Source organism: Vulpes vulpes, chromosome 2, assembly GCF_048418805.1.
Source record: "Vulpes vulpes isolate BD-2025 chromosome 2, VulVul3, whole genome shotgun sequence".
Classification (NCBI taxonomy): Eukaryota; Metazoa; Chordata; class Mammalia; order Carnivora; family Canidae; genus Vulpes; species Vulpes vulpes.
In genome coordinates, this window is record NC_132781.1 from 114,524,769 (window position 1) to 114,540,113 (window position 15,345).

A 15,345-nucleotide genomic window follows, 5' to 3' on the forward strand; every position below is an offset into this window, starting at 1 on the left:
TTCCACTAGAAAGCAATTTTTCTCACCCTTGACATGTCTAATGTGCATGCTCATGCCCACCCTATTGACTCTGCCTTTGAGAACTGGTGACACCATCCTCCACAAATAGGAGTCAGCAAGCTGTGGTACCTCGTTCACCTATGAGGTTTACCATCCCTCACTGTTGTCACTTCTTTCTTATCTCTTTCTTCCTTATCTCATCCTTTCCCCTTACTTTTTATTTCTGCTCTCAAGCATTCAAGATGCAGCTCTTTTATCTCCTTTCAAAGGAGAATCTGTGCCACTTGGGACAAGGGCCTTTGTTGAAAGGACCAGCAAAATGACAAGCCATAATGGTAAATGAGGGGAAAATGAAAGAAGGTGACAGATTTCTCACCACATCTTTTCCCTTCACCTGCTCTTCCTTTACCCCCTTTCTCTACATCGAGACTCTTAGAAATAGTTTCTGCTATAAGCTAACTATTCATTAGTAGGGTGATGGAAAAGATGCGGGAACCAAGGGTTTAGGATAGTCTGGATGATAAATGCCAAAAACAGAGTTCCTGTCTTCAAGGACCACCCAATATAGTGGGAATGAGAGAACAACCAAAAGTGAAGGACTGGCTCTTGTCCATTAATGGCACCATCTTTCTGCCCCTCACTTCATCTCAGCCTCAGGCACCTGGATTTAACCACCTGTTGTCTCCTCCCATCTGCCCTTGCTGGCCTCTTCATTCTGTGTCCACTAGCGTCTTCACCAGGGAACGTTTAAGGAAGGGAAAAGATGAGATCTAAATCAGTGAGTTTTTACTCTACCAAAGTTTACAACTGCCATTCTTTACTTCTTGCCCCTGTATACCAGGTAATAAAACTGCATTTTTCCTTTGCAAGATATCCTGACATCGTTCCTCCTTGCCATTCCTGTTTGTATCAGTTCATTCAGGTCCTTATTATTTCATGCCTGGGGAATATCGTAGCACCTCGGTACACCCAGTCTCCCCTGCACCTTTAATCTCTCCTGTTTGCTGCCCCAGCTCAGGCATCGCTTGGATTGTGCCCGCCCTTGCTTTGATATCTTTAGGGGTTAAAATTCAGATATCTTATATTGTCCATCATGGTCCACCTCAGTTTGAATCCAACTGATATTTCTACCCACAGCTTCCACTATCTGTCTACCTGGCTCTGCTTCTGGCCAACTGCAGACCATTCCTTGTTACGTAGGCATGTCCACCTACCAAGGCTGCACTTATTCCTCAAGGACCATTTTTAGACCTTTCTCCATCATAACAACCCACTAAATTTTCCCTTCCTGGCTTTCTGTTTTTCTTCTTATCATGACCATTTGTATTTATCATTTTTTACCATTAGAAAACCATCTCTCAAGCCTAAGATAAGGCAGACTGGGTCAGAAATTTGCTGTCTGATGTAAGGAACAGTTTCTTCTGGGAAGTACCAAGCTTTTCTGGTAACAGGGTTGAGCAATTTCCTGATAAACTGAGACTCAACTTGCACAGTTGACCGTCTGTCCTGTGAGGAACTTAGCTGCCTTTAACCAAATGTTCCTTTCTTGAGCTGAATCTATCAATGTTATCTACACTTTCTTAAAAAGAAAACAAAACAAAACAAAACAAAACCCTCTAGTAGAACAAAAATCTTTGAACTGGACTCACTGGAAATTACCTCCTTGCAGCAGGCTTGAGACAAAATTTTGACATGTACTCACAAAGTATTTATCTGTATTTGCTTTACCATATGCTAGTTATATTTTATGCATAATTGTCTTCACAAATAGCAGTATAACAGCATTTAAACAGTGCATTACAATACAGCATGGCAGGTACTATGACAGTGGTAGATAGGATTAGAAAGGGCCTCCTGGAGGAAGTGATACTCAAATGTCTTTCCGTCTCAATTATAAATTCATCAAGCGCAACAGCTTTGGTATATAGAGCGTCAGTGTGAGATTATGTATAATTCATGACAAAATGGTTCTGTGACCTTCCCCTATCCCTAGATCTTCAGTCTCTGCACAGTGCAGTGTGACATCAACTAGAAAGCTCAAGGTCAGGAAACAAGGGCTGAAAGTTCACTCAGTGCAAATTGTAAAAGTCAACTAAGTTCTTTGTTTTATATTAGTCCATCTGAATACTGAGAGTTGGTTGTCTTACTTTGTCAGAAAAATTGTGGGGGCTTTGTGATATAGTATTATCTTGAAACTTTCCGTTAATATGAATTTAAATATTTTATAAATACAATCAATTACTTAAAGGTATTTTTTTTGTGCTGCTTTACTAGTGGACCTACTTGTTCCTTTGCTACTTGACCTTCACCATCTTGTTTCAAATGTCAAGATATGTTTATATGAAACTTTAATATTAGGAAGAAACTTCAAATTATGTCAGACAATGGAATCATTTAGCTAGACTTATGGTTTAAAGCAAAATGGCAGAGCCCCCATATTTGGGAAAGATAAGGTAAAAGCATTTTTGCTTAGAAGCTCATAAAATGCTGTTTTTTCCCATTGGTGAGTTATGGTTGTTCTTACATGATTCGAAAATTGTTGAGCCATTCCTAAGCAAGCCTGCTGTCCAATGGGAAATCACTAATGCAGGAATGTGTGACATTTGCTCTGTCCATTGAGCACAATTATATTAGTCAGGGTAAGTCAAGCTGCTGTAACAAAAGACCCCACAATGATGTGGCTTAATGTGAAAAAATGTTTAATTATATATAGCAGTTTGAGGTACATACACCTGGTCATATGTAGCTGTGTCCAGGCATTCAGTAGCCTGGTTGGAGCACAGTACCGGCATTTTCAATACCCAGCTTCCAAGATTACTCTGGTCACATCATTCCAGTCAGCAGGAAAGAAGAAATGCCAGGGTTTCCAGTAAAACTAATGAGGTAGAAGTCCGAAACATCATTTCCACTAATGTTTCTTGGCAAGAACTTCATCATAGAATCATAGCTATATGGGATGCTACGGAGTGTACTCTATTCATTTGCCCAAGAAGAAAGGAATAATGATTCTGGTGAACTGCTAGAGGTTTCCATCACACTGTCATGTTGTGGTTGTCAATTTAGTGGTCTCTGGTCTGTCACGTAACTTGAATTTTAATTTTATCATGTGTTTCTGATATTATTCAGTTTGGTGAATACCCAACATTTATACTGCACCGTCAGTTCTGTGACTAAAAGAATTTTACATGGTTTTCCAACTGGGACTGACATGAGCAAGTAACGAGTCCTAACATTCCCAAGAGAAAGTGAAAAAATGCAACCTGAAATTTCCTGAAAATGGAGAAGTGAGCTTCTAAAGGCAAATCAGCTGATAATTTTTTTCTGAGCAGTGTGCAGTTTCGATGCTTCTCTCTCTGCCAACATACCAGTGTAAGATAGGGTATAAGGATTGTCAAATGTAGCCTCTGATAGAGGATCTACCTAAGATCATGATTCCAACACTCCTCATAAAAATTACAATTATATGGTTTAAAAGACCCCCTGAATCACTATTTTCATTTTAATAATTTGTATACCAGGCACCTGGGTGGCTCAGTCAGTTGAGCAGCCGAGTTTTGGTTTCAGCTCGGGTCATGATCTTCATGATGAAGTTCTTGCCAAGAAACATTAGTGGAAATGATGTTTCGGACTTCCACCTCATTAGTTTTACCGGAAACCCTGGCATTTCTTCAGCTCCTGAGATCAAGCCCCACATCTGGCTCCAGGCTGAGTGTGTAGTCTGCTTGAGATTCTTTCTCTCTCTCTCTCCCTTTGCCCCTCTCATCACTGGCACACACATGTGCTCACTCTCTCTCTCTTGAAATAAGTAAATCATTAAAAAATTATTTGTATACTTTTTTATAATAAAAGTGAAAAAAGATATTTAATATACTTTATTAATATTTTATTACTTTATTACTAATAAAATAAAATAGATTTAGCTCTCCTAATCATTATGAGGAGGAGCTGAGGGAGGTTCTGTTGTAAAGCAAAAAAAAATCATGCTTCAAATTTGGTTATTTTATAAAGAAATTAATTGATTTGTGAGATTAACTTTCTCTGTCTTCTTTAACCCAAATGTACCTTATGAGTCCTGGTTAGTATTTCTTTGATCCTCAAACAGTTGGTAAACAAATATCATTAAGTTTAATTTTACTTTAATTCATAAAAGAAACTGACATAAAATTGAAGGTATTAGTGAACTAGGTATTTTTCACTTTCCATCAAGATATGTTAATTCCTAAGACCTTCTAGAGGTTAGGAAAAACAGGAAGGTCACTAAAAATCTTGGAGGTAATTGTGGTTTTATTTGCTTCTTTATTACATATATGCTTACTCTTTGAGCTTGTCTGGATTTCACATCCCGTGGTCCTATTTTCCTTTTACTACTTAATCTTGCTGCTAGCCACTAGCTTTCCTCTTTTCCTTCCTTTTTTGAAAAATTCAGCCCTAAAACTTTCAGGCAGAGCAAAGCAAGGGAGACAAATGCAATTTCTGGTGGAAGGTGATACAGTAGCCCAGAATAGTGGTGGGGTCACAGCCCAAAGGTAGTGAGGAAGGTGTCTCCAAGGGGATGCTGTCTGGAATGAGGAGTCAGGGTCTAAGCAGAGTGGAACAGGGGTCCCTACAGGGAACAGCCCAGTGGGGGGAAGTCAGAACCTGATCACTAAAGTGATCACTAAAGTATCGACGGGCAATGGAACATCCCCCAGCAACTACTCTTACATAGTTTATTGGGAGGAGATTTTTTTATGGTACTTACAATTTTTCTCTAAGTTTGTTTCAAAATTATACAATAATAACTACAGCTAGCAAAAAGCTCCAGTTTAATCAGTGGGACAGGCTCTTGGGATAACAGGAATTGTCACACTCGTGCATACAGTTGAAAATGTTTCCAGCAGTGAGATTAAGCCTGCTCTGGAATCTTAAAAAATAATCTTGTCACACTTTGATAAGTGTCTCCCTCCCAGAAAGAGATCGGTTGACTATTTTTCTCTGCAAACTCTGGTACTCAGCTTGGAAACTGCTCTTAGTTCATTTGCAGAATTCCAAGGCTCTCTTCAGAGGCAGTTGCTTTTCCGAGAGAATGTCAGGGGTAGAGATAATACATAGTAGAATCATGAACCGCCTTGGTTTGGCCAGATGGTTTCCTTTTGCTTGTTCCCGAATATTTTAAAAATTGTGTTTTACTATACCTAGATGATGGCTAATGGACATGAATTTCCAGATAGCAAAACACAGTCAACCATTTCATGAAAATCAGACATAACTCTGATAATTAAACAGGGAAGAAAGATTTGATTTTGAAAAAAAAAAAAAAGAAAAGCCCAAGTTTAAAAGTAAAGCCCACTTTTAGTACAACCCACAACCCTTTAAGAGAGGCAAAATATCTTGTAAAATGACAAATCACATTCAGGCACCTGGACATCGTGGTGAAATAATTATGGCTACTACCGAATATAGATCTCGGGAGACAATTCATGAATTCTGAGTATGAGTCAGTCTTCTGCTTCCTTTTCAATTACCTGAATATTGAGGACCCCACCATGGTCCCCCATCTCATCATGTGGCACCTGCTGACTCCTCCAGGAGCTGCAGGTCTGGGGAGAACCTCAATTTCACGGTGATGTCATTTATGAAACACTAAAATGAGACCACTGCCAAGAAGTGCTTGCTCACCCTCTTTCAGCAGCAGGGGAATCTCCCTTTCCTTTTCTGGGTGAAGCTGAAAAAGGATTCATAAATGAAGTCCATCCTTCTCACTAACCCCAGCCCACACCTCCCAGCAATTGAACTTGAAAAAAAACCTGGTTAAAACCACTTCCTATATTTGAGAGTAAAGAGGGTTAGGCACAATTTCCTGGCTGAACAAAGCAGCCTAATACTTATAGAGAACAACTCCAGACTGTCATAGAGACTGGAGGGACCACAGCAAAGATGACACCCCGAACGGACTGATATCCTTTCATCTCCCATCCTCCCAGCATAATGAAATCAAGAGGCTGGTAGCAAACTCAGCCTTCTGCAAAGAAACACTTTATTTTCACCGCCCTCAAGAAGGCAGCTTATCCCACGTGCCAGGAAGATGGAGCCAAGTTTGCTGATGTGGGGAATCCTTACATTCATCACAGTATCTGGCTACACGACAGGTAAGAGTCACGGGTGCCCTCAGAATCTTGGAAGCCTAATGGATATTACCTCCTCCCATCCACAGAATTGTCTGCGGGCAGGTGGGCGGCGGGGGGGCACCTAAGTAGAAAGTGCAGACAAAGGGGTTGAATCTTGGAGTCTACCCCTTGTCCGTGACCCACCAGGGCCCCATGTTATGCTTCAATCATCCCTGATCTACAAACAGAGCTTGGAATGGTGGGATCTCCTGCCACTCAAAGTCTTTTGACTAACTCTGGGGTGAATAGAGTGCCATGATATTTGAATGTTAACAGGATACTAATGAGCAGATTCCTCAAGAAGTTTTCTCTTATTTTTCAAGGTATTCAGTTTTTCATGGTTTCTAATCAGCTGTAAGATAACAATAAAAATCTACTAGGAATCTCTCTAAGACCAAGATAACGTCCTGAGACGTCAGTAACTAATATAGGAAACACTGGGATAATTTAAGATCCCAAAGGAACCGTATGCTGTTTTTTAACTGCCTCAGGAAATAATACCCAGGATTCTCCTTCATGTACAATGTCATAGAAATTTTAGAAAGCATGAGCATACTCACTTTCAGAACCCTATTTTTTCTTATATTCTCATGTGTATATATGCATGTATGTACACACATGCAAATTTTGGATTTCATTCATTCTTTCAAATGGGTTTTATCAAAGATGTTTTTTTTTTAACAAATAAGAAACCACTAACTTCTACCTCAAACCACCTTTCCTAATTGAGTGTGAATTTTCTAATAATGTCTTCCCTTGCTTACCCGGAAGACAGATATCAAAGTCTATAATTTTATAGCCTTAATTTCTAGATGTATGATAATGCTAACTGGCCATAGGAAGATGTGTTAAGAAGTGAAACGTATTGATGCATATAAGGAGTCTTTGCTTATTTGGTGAAGTAGCTAGGTTACGTTGGGCTGTGAACTGACCCAGGGGTAGGAATTTCTTCACTTTGGAGTTGAAGAGGGCATGACGGAAGGCTTATGAGATGATTTCTGTTTTAGCATGGTCTTTGCAAAGTGGGAGGATAGTCCAAGTTAGGACAGAAAAGCCTTTACAATAAATCACGATCTATCTCTGGGAAACACATTTCAAGAAACTTGTGTTATTGCTAGCCATTGGTGACTTATCTGAAGATATGAAAGGTCTTGGTGGCAGTGTGGCAAGTGGAATATTACAAAGACTTTTCCATTCACTTGGGTCTCCAAAAATCTATTCAATACCTCTTAGTCCCTGCCTCAACACTGTAGGAAATATGAGAGTGAACAAGACAGTCTCAACCCTTAAGAGACATAACCTAGTAAGGGAGGGAAAGGCATGGGTATCATAACAGTACTACAGATTAGAATTTGATCGGATCTGTGTAAGCAGGACTAACAGAGAAGCTTCATGACAGGAGCATGCAAAAAGAGCCCTGAGAGACTAGTAAATTCTCCTAAGTAGACATTCCAGAAAGAAAGGCCTCTGTGAGCAAAGCCACAGCAGAGCAGCAAGTGGTCTGCTGTGGCCCCAACACTGGATGGGCATGTGGGGACATTGAGGATCAAGTTTGGAAAGATAGGATGGGGCCAAATGAATGCTCCAAGGCCTTGGATAGCAAGTTATAAATTTTGCTTTCATTTGGTAGTCAATGAATGACTACCAGAAGATAAAAATGACTGTTTATAGAGTACCTCCTATGTGTCAGACATGTAAGTGTTATTTTAATCTTCATAACTACTTCGCAGGGTGGATATCACAAACTCACTGGATGAAGAACCCAAAACTCAGAAGTCACACAGACAGGCACAGAGTTGGGATTCAAACCCAGGGCTCCCTGACTTACTCTCTTTCCATTCATTGCATACACTTCTATGGAGGTGACTCTGGCATAGAGTAAAGAAGGATCAGGTGCAAGGCCCCTAAATAGTCCAGGCAAAAGGTAAATGAGGACCCAGGTGGTGAAAGAGAGTGAAGTAGTTGAGTTTCTGGGATTAACATATGGTTTAGGAAACACCTCGGGGTAAGAAAGAATCTCATCTCAGACTTTTTCCTCCAAGAGGAGGAACCCAGTCTTAAAATAAACAAGACTTTTTATTCCTCAGCGGGGAGGTCTCTAACGAAATCAAACAGACTGTCAACAGATACAATTTCTAGCTGATTCATAAGGCAGATTTTCATTCTGAAAATTTCCAAAGCCACCAATTAAAATTGTGATGGGTTGCAGGGGATGTATTAGTCAACTTAGGTGTTTTTATTCTCTATATTACTGGGTCCTGGGATGTGGTTAAAAAGAGAATTCTCCTGATGTTACCAACATGGCACGTTAGCAAAGGCACCTTTCTCAGAATTGTGGAAATTCTGAAAGCTTATCTATACTTTGATCATCTTTCTTTCATTCTAGGAATTCTGTGATCAAATCTTCACCCCCTAGACTGAAAAAAAAAAACCAAAAACCCAAAGTATGGAAACCCATTAAGATGATATTTTTGTCGAATTATCCCTTCTTGTAAAGATTACTGCCCACAGTGGAATTTCCCATCTTCTCATTTGTCATTAAAACCCAAAATGTTTGGGTTTTAATGTTTAAACTCTCCACACTAATCATTCCACTTCTCTAGATCCCAAAGCATTATTATCATGGTTAATCTTGTTCATCTTTAAGATATGCCTTGGAGAGACAGGGCTTTGCTAATCTTAGAGAATATTTCATAGATCAGTTGCTACTTCCTTTAAAACAGCATGTCTTAAATAGGCAGTGCTGTATGTCACCTGCCCCTATGTTCCATTTTAGGTTTGAGAAAACCAAGGCACACAAAAAAAGTGACTTCACTCATGGTCAGAGGTACTAGTAAAGAATTGTTATTGATCTCTACAACCTGATTACTTGACCCCACTCATCTTAGATTTCTTATTTTATTATGAGATTTCCTTGGCTAAGTCTTGAGCATTCTGGATACTTCTTATAATGTCTTGTTAAAGTCATTCCTGTAATAGCTAGAGTCACCTTGAGTCAGGCTATCCCTCAACACAGTGGCCATTCAAGTGAATTTCCCTGCTCCCCTCCTTGCCCAGGAGTCAGTAGAAACCTCAAAACTTAAGAATTCCCTTAGAAAGTGGGGTCTGTCACCTGAGGTCAGTGGAGAGAAGAATCAGGAGAAAACTGAACTTTGCAGGGAGCTGAAAGTGGGTGAAGGCAGCTCCTCACAAACATTGTTGGAGGGCTGAAGACAAGACATGAAGAGCACGACTTTTGACAAGTTGCTCTACCTCCCTGGGCCTCAGTTCCTCTCTGTAAAATGAGCAGGTTGATAGAAATTATTTTGAGACTCCTGTTGTTTTGTCAAAAATTCTGAAAAGGAAATAAAATAAGCTCTGCTTAAAAGGCATTTTCAAGCTGGGGTATTTTCAGATGAGAAAGTTTCCAGACTAAAGACATACACACAGGGTCTGGGTTAAAGAGACATTTGAGTGGCAGAGTACCAAAGCCTGACATCTCATTGCAGGTTATTTCCAACTCTTGAAAGGTACGCCACTGCACTCAGGCACGACCCACTGCTTCCGTACATGCTGCAGTTGTGAGCATGAAGGCAAACACACCACCGAGTGCTGGTGAGGCACTCTACTGCTTGCCTGCTTCCTCAGGGAATCTTCATCTTCAAACAATTTCCTTGTTCCTCACAGGAGAGGTCTTACATGAGTGGGAAACTATTTCTCTTCTCTTTATTGCTGGCCATTCTCTGTGATGAAAGGAAAGGTCTTCACTCAATTGATTGATTCAAAAGTTATAAGCCATCCATCCCTGAAAATGTCCAAATTGAGGCCTTCTGGCTACTTCTAGAGGATGCCATTGAGAGGTGCACATGCTGGCCAGGAAGAGGGACAGGGTGGCATTCTGGCCTCTTTCCAATCTTCCCCCATGGTTGTCCTCTATCTCCTTCCAATCTCTATGTTTTACTTCCCCTTCTAGAAGATGAAATTAAAGATATGTGATTTTCATGTTTTTCAAGTACAAGAGCACACATGGGTGCAGATTTTTGGCTTTAAGAGAAATAGCACAATCCAGTCCACTGTCTGCCCCCGCCCCAAACTCTGGGCAGTGGTGAGAAACAGAAAAGAAAAGGGGATTGGAACAGGAAGGCAACTGAGACTGGGTGAGGAGAAGCCTCTGAAAAGGTAGAACTTGAACCATAGGTTTATTTGTGTTCAGCGAGCTTCTAGTGGCCAAACATTTGGAGTAAAAAGTTCCTCTGCCTCTTTCCTCTCCACAAAGTCATGGGCTCCCTTTCTCTGGAAGTGGTTAAGTGGAGCCTAATGAGCAGTTGTCAGATATGGTGCAGAGATTTCCCAAACCAGGCAGGAAGCTGAAGTGAGAGCCTCTGATCCCTTTGGACTTAGAATCTGTGACTGCTTCTCTCCAGGCTAACAATAAGTGCCCACCTCGGCATCAGTGTGTGGTCCACCTGGGGACCCTCAAAAGCTTCTTGGGAGATGGTCTCTAAACTTCCTAAGATCCTTGTCTTTTGTTCAGCTCTTCATCTAGGCGAGGTGAGGAAAGTTCAGAAACCCTTAAAGATGTTCCTCCTCACCTGTCTTCCTAATAATTAATTTCTTCAGGAAGTTCTTCTTTGGTGGAGTCAGCCAGTGCCCCCCAGGTAGCATCAAGGGGTCCAAAAATAAATAAATAAATAAATAAATAAATAAATAAATAAATAAATAAATAAATAACCGGCCTGGAGAACCTCACTGCATAAAGATCAACTCACTTGTCACTTCTATCCATAGAGCCTGAACATTTCAACAGGGAGAACAATGTGACAGCAAGAATCCATCTAGCTTTTCCATTCTTAATCTTTTTTGAATGGTGAGTCCTTGAGAAAATTTGATGAGACCTCTCTCCTTAGAAAAATATACCTATACACACAAAATTTTGGAGTATAGTTCTCTAGGTCGTAACCTTTCTGTAAACCAGGGTCACCCAGTAAGACCTCTGAATTGTTCTTTACCATCATAACACTCATAGTCATGAACAGAAAGAATGACACACAGAAAGTTACTCTCCCTGGTAGGAGAGCCGTAGCCGGCTTGGCAAAGGCAACTTAAGAGGTATGGTTGTACCTAGCGAGGACAGCAAGACAAGGGTGCTAAGGACAAACCAAAAACACTAGGCAAGCAAGAAGAATGAAGAGCCAGAACTAGAATCCAGGCCTCTTAGATTCCAGTCCACTATTCCTGCATGTGTTTACATGGGACACTCAGTGATATGCATCCATCTATCCATTCACTGGTTAGGATCATCAAGATGAAAGGGGGTGTGGTCCTTGCCCTCAAGCTGCTCATGGCTTAACAGTGGAGATGAAACATCTGTTGGGCAGTTCCTTCTAGAAGACAGTCAAAGGAGAGCAAACGGTGTCTGCCGATGAGTCAATACCCATTGCTGAACCCCCGTCAGGCTTTCAAATAAGTCACCCACTTAGGGGCAAACAGCAATGTAATTGTCTCTAGGTATTTTCGGTATCTTCCACCCTAAGATTACTCAGATAGTTTTTGGTTATTTGGCTTATCCTATGGTTACTCTTGGATTTGCATCCATCAATAAGAGAACACAAATCTCACTGAAAATTGTATTTACAGCAGCATTTCCCAGGGTATATTTGGGATGCTTCAACAAATGATATCCAAGCCTCACCCAGGACCAATTAAGACCAGTTAGGGTAGACTCTCTGAGGATGAGAACTGGACATAATAGTAACATTTTTTTTCTAAGTTCCTCAAGTGATTTAAGATACAGGATTAAAATCCACAGAATGACGATTTCCATGGTTGGTCTGTTCCATGATTTCATTTCTATTCACTAAGAATAGGTTCCTTAACATAGTATTTCCCAAAGTTTAATGTATTTACAGTCACCCCAGGGAATATTGTTATGTAGCAGATTCTGATTCAGGATGTCTGGGGCGGGGACTGAGATTGTGGTTCAAACAGGCTCCCATGTGAAGCCCATGTTGTTGGTGCAGGGACCTCATTTTGAGTAGCAAGGACCAAGACAGAGATTGCAACTAAAATGGGAAAACCAATTTGGGAAAGACACAAGATCAAATATTTCAAAGTAGTACACGGCAAAGTCAACGCATGCCATAGCGATCAGAATAGGGAGGGTAATATGCTTTCTGGAGAGTCTGGAAAGGCTTCTCTGAGAAGATGGCCCTAGGACATAACGACTCTGAATTTGTGCTTGTGACTATCAGGACTTGGGGGAGAGGATAGTAATTTCTAACGATTTTGCTAAAGTTGTAGACGTGGGTCATGCCTTCTGAGTAATACACTGAAAACTGAGGTCTTTATGAGGGCAATGAAATCAATGGCTCATATTTCATGTATAAACAGAAGCATTTGCGTGTGTGCTGAGTAAAATGAGGCTCAAATGGCTAGTGGTTCTCTGATGAAAACTAATATTTTTGCTCAGACAAAAAGCACCTGAGTCCTCCCCTCACTTTCATCCTCTAGGTGTCTACACATGTCAGTGGTGTCTGGTGGATTTCCTTCACACAATGAATCATTGGATCAGCATCACCAATACCATATGACAGCCCTGGTAATAGTCAGGAAGTCTGGGATCTAATTTTCCCACTAATTTTTCCCCTGACCTAGCTGCAGCTAACCACATACCATGAGGCTAGATTCTAGGGGTTTCCATCCTGACAACCCATCCCTATGCCCCCATGCCCCCAATTCGTGGGGCTTTTGATCAGCAGCTCAACTGGATATCCACATATGGGACAATTTCAGACAGAAAACTCTAAGGCACCAGAATGTGGGCAGCATGGGTGGGGGGTGACCAGAAGGTCACCTCACTGGGAAGATGAAGGGAAGGAGTCAGGGGCCGATCTGAATGCCATCTGAACGCCTCTAAGCAAGCCTGCTCCATGGTGGAAGGCAGGTGGCAGGTTAATCAGATGTGCTTTCTGGAACCCCCATGGGCCTCCTGCCATACACAGTGAGAAAGTAGGCTGGTGCCAGGAGGCTAGGAGCAGTTGAGTGCTTTTTCCCAAAAGTAGAAGAAAAAGCAGCATCTTTATTTCTTTTTTTAAGATTGTATCTATTTATTCATGAGAGACACACACACAGAGGCAGAGACACAGGCAGAGGAAGAAGCAGGCTCCATGCAAGGAGCCCAATGTGGGACTCGATCCCAGGACACCGGAATCACAGTGAGCCAAAGGCAGGTGCTCAACCACTGAGCTACCCAGGTATCCTGAGCAGCATGTTTCAAAAGAACAAAAAGAGGCAATTGGTTCCTTTCCCCAGAAAAGCATGAAGAATGGCCCGGTCTCCAGGACCTACCGCAGGAGAGAAGTGGGAGCAGGTGAGCGAAGCTGTAGGCTGGGGACAGCGGACCGCGGGGAGCAATGCGGCCCGCAGACCTCATACCAGTGCCTGCTGCCTGCTTTCAGGCTCATCTGCCTACATCCTTGTTCTAAGAAACTTTTTCAACAGAGATCATATTACCAGGAGCTAACACTCACGGCCTGCATGCTCCCTTTCAGGTGTTCCCTGAAGGCAGAGCGTCACTTCAGTTAATCTCAGAATAAGTGGGCCCCATTATCGTCCCCGGGTTACAGCCGGACACCGGAGCTCGTGCACGTTAAGTTGCCCAGTCATACAACTAGGGAAGCTTGCATTCCTTACTATTCTCCTAAACTGCTGCCAAGGTCAAAAATTCAAGCACCGTATTAATAAAGAAGTTTATTCTCGCTTTGTAAAAAGCTTAACTAAGGGCACCTGGGGGCGCTCAGTGGTTGAGCATCTGCCTTCGGCTCGGGTCATGATCCCAGGGTCCTGGGATCGAGTCCCACATCGGGCTTCCTGCAGGGAGCCTGCTGCTCCCTCTGCCTATGTCTCTGCCTCTCTCTGTGTGTCTCTCATGAATAAATAAATAAAATCTTTAAATAAATAACTTTTTAAAAGCTGAACTAAGTATCTCTAAGGTATGGCCCGCTGCTCCTGCCATTGTGTAGATTTCTGCATCTGTGCTCACAAAATCCAAACCCTGCCGCCGTGTCACTGCCCTGGCATCCACCCAAGGGACCCAAGTGACCTCTTAAGTCCCATTGCTTCCTTGGAGTCTTAAATTCTCTGAATCCTGCTATTCCCCTCCAGGGCTCTTTCCACCACCACCACCACCACCACCACCCCGCCCCTCTGAGCAGCTTGGAGTGTCTTTCTTGCTTTTGACTATGCTTCAAAGAAAGCACTTAAGTGGAGCCAAGTCTGCCCTCGCCGCCCACAAGATAGAGGAAATTCTGAGCACCTTCAGGCATGAGTCAACCCCACCATGTTCAGGAATCTCTGCCCACGGAATCACCCACTCTTTTCTGTTTGGGACCGAAATAGATACCTTCTTTAGAAGCCTCGCTGCTTTTGGTATTCTCGGCAAGAAAAAAAAGAGAAGGAAAAAAAGGCAGGGATAAGGTGTATGCCCCTGAGGCGTGATGGTGGGAGTCAGCTCTGCTGTGGAGCGTTTCAGAGCTTAGAAAACATTGCCACCGAGGTGCAGTGGATAGACGGGCACGGGAGGGAAGTGGAGGGGTGGCGGGGGACAGTCTCCTCTGCTGCAGGACTTTCAGTGACCTGTTCATTCCTTTGCTTATTAATCATTCAGCGGGTAGTGCTTGAGCGACGACTATGTGTCAGATGCGGGGTTAGAGATGAATGTAGTAGCCCAGTCCCTGGCCTCCGGGAAGTCCTCGCCCAGCGGGAGAGAGAGGCAGTGCAGAGAGCAGGGGCGCCTGGGGGCTCCGGGGTTGAGTGTCTGCCTTCGGCCCAGGGCATGACCCCAGGGTCCCAGGGTCGAGTCCCACATCGGGCTCCCTGCATGAAGCCTGCTTCTCCCTCTGCCTGTGTCTCTGCCTCTCTCTGTGTGTCTCTCATAATAAATAAATATTTTAAAAAAGAAGAAGAACAAACCGATTGTCCCCAGGGCCCCCAGGCATTTGAGAAGCACCGCGTAGACCACACTGGCCAACCACCGCATCCCCAGCTGTGTGTGAACAGGCCCCGAACCCTGGACATGCAGCAAGCACGGTCATCTCCGAGAAAGAGATGAAGGGAACCGAATCCCTGCTTAGAAGCAAAGCCGAGGGGTTTCTCCATTGCAAAATGAAACGAGCCCCCGGGAGCAGACAGGCCCATCCCCTCGGGGAAAGAGGGGTTTCTT

General features: G+C 42.6%; 1 protein-coding gene across 1 annotated transcript in view; it reads left to right on the top strand.

Moving 5' to 3' along the window:
• Window positions 1-5,718: 5,718 nt before the first annotated feature.
• IL2RA (interleukin 2 receptor subunit alpha) overlaps window positions 5,719-15,345 on the top strand; it is a 53,604-nt gene continuing 43,977 nt past the window's right edge. Inside the window, exon 1 of the mRNA XM_026016827.2 lies at window positions 5,719-6,128. Coding sequence (XP_025872612.1) covers window positions 6,065-6,128 — 64 coding nt within the window. The 5' untranslated portion in view covers window positions 5,719-6,064. The remainder of the gene's footprint in view (window positions 6,129-15,345) is intronic.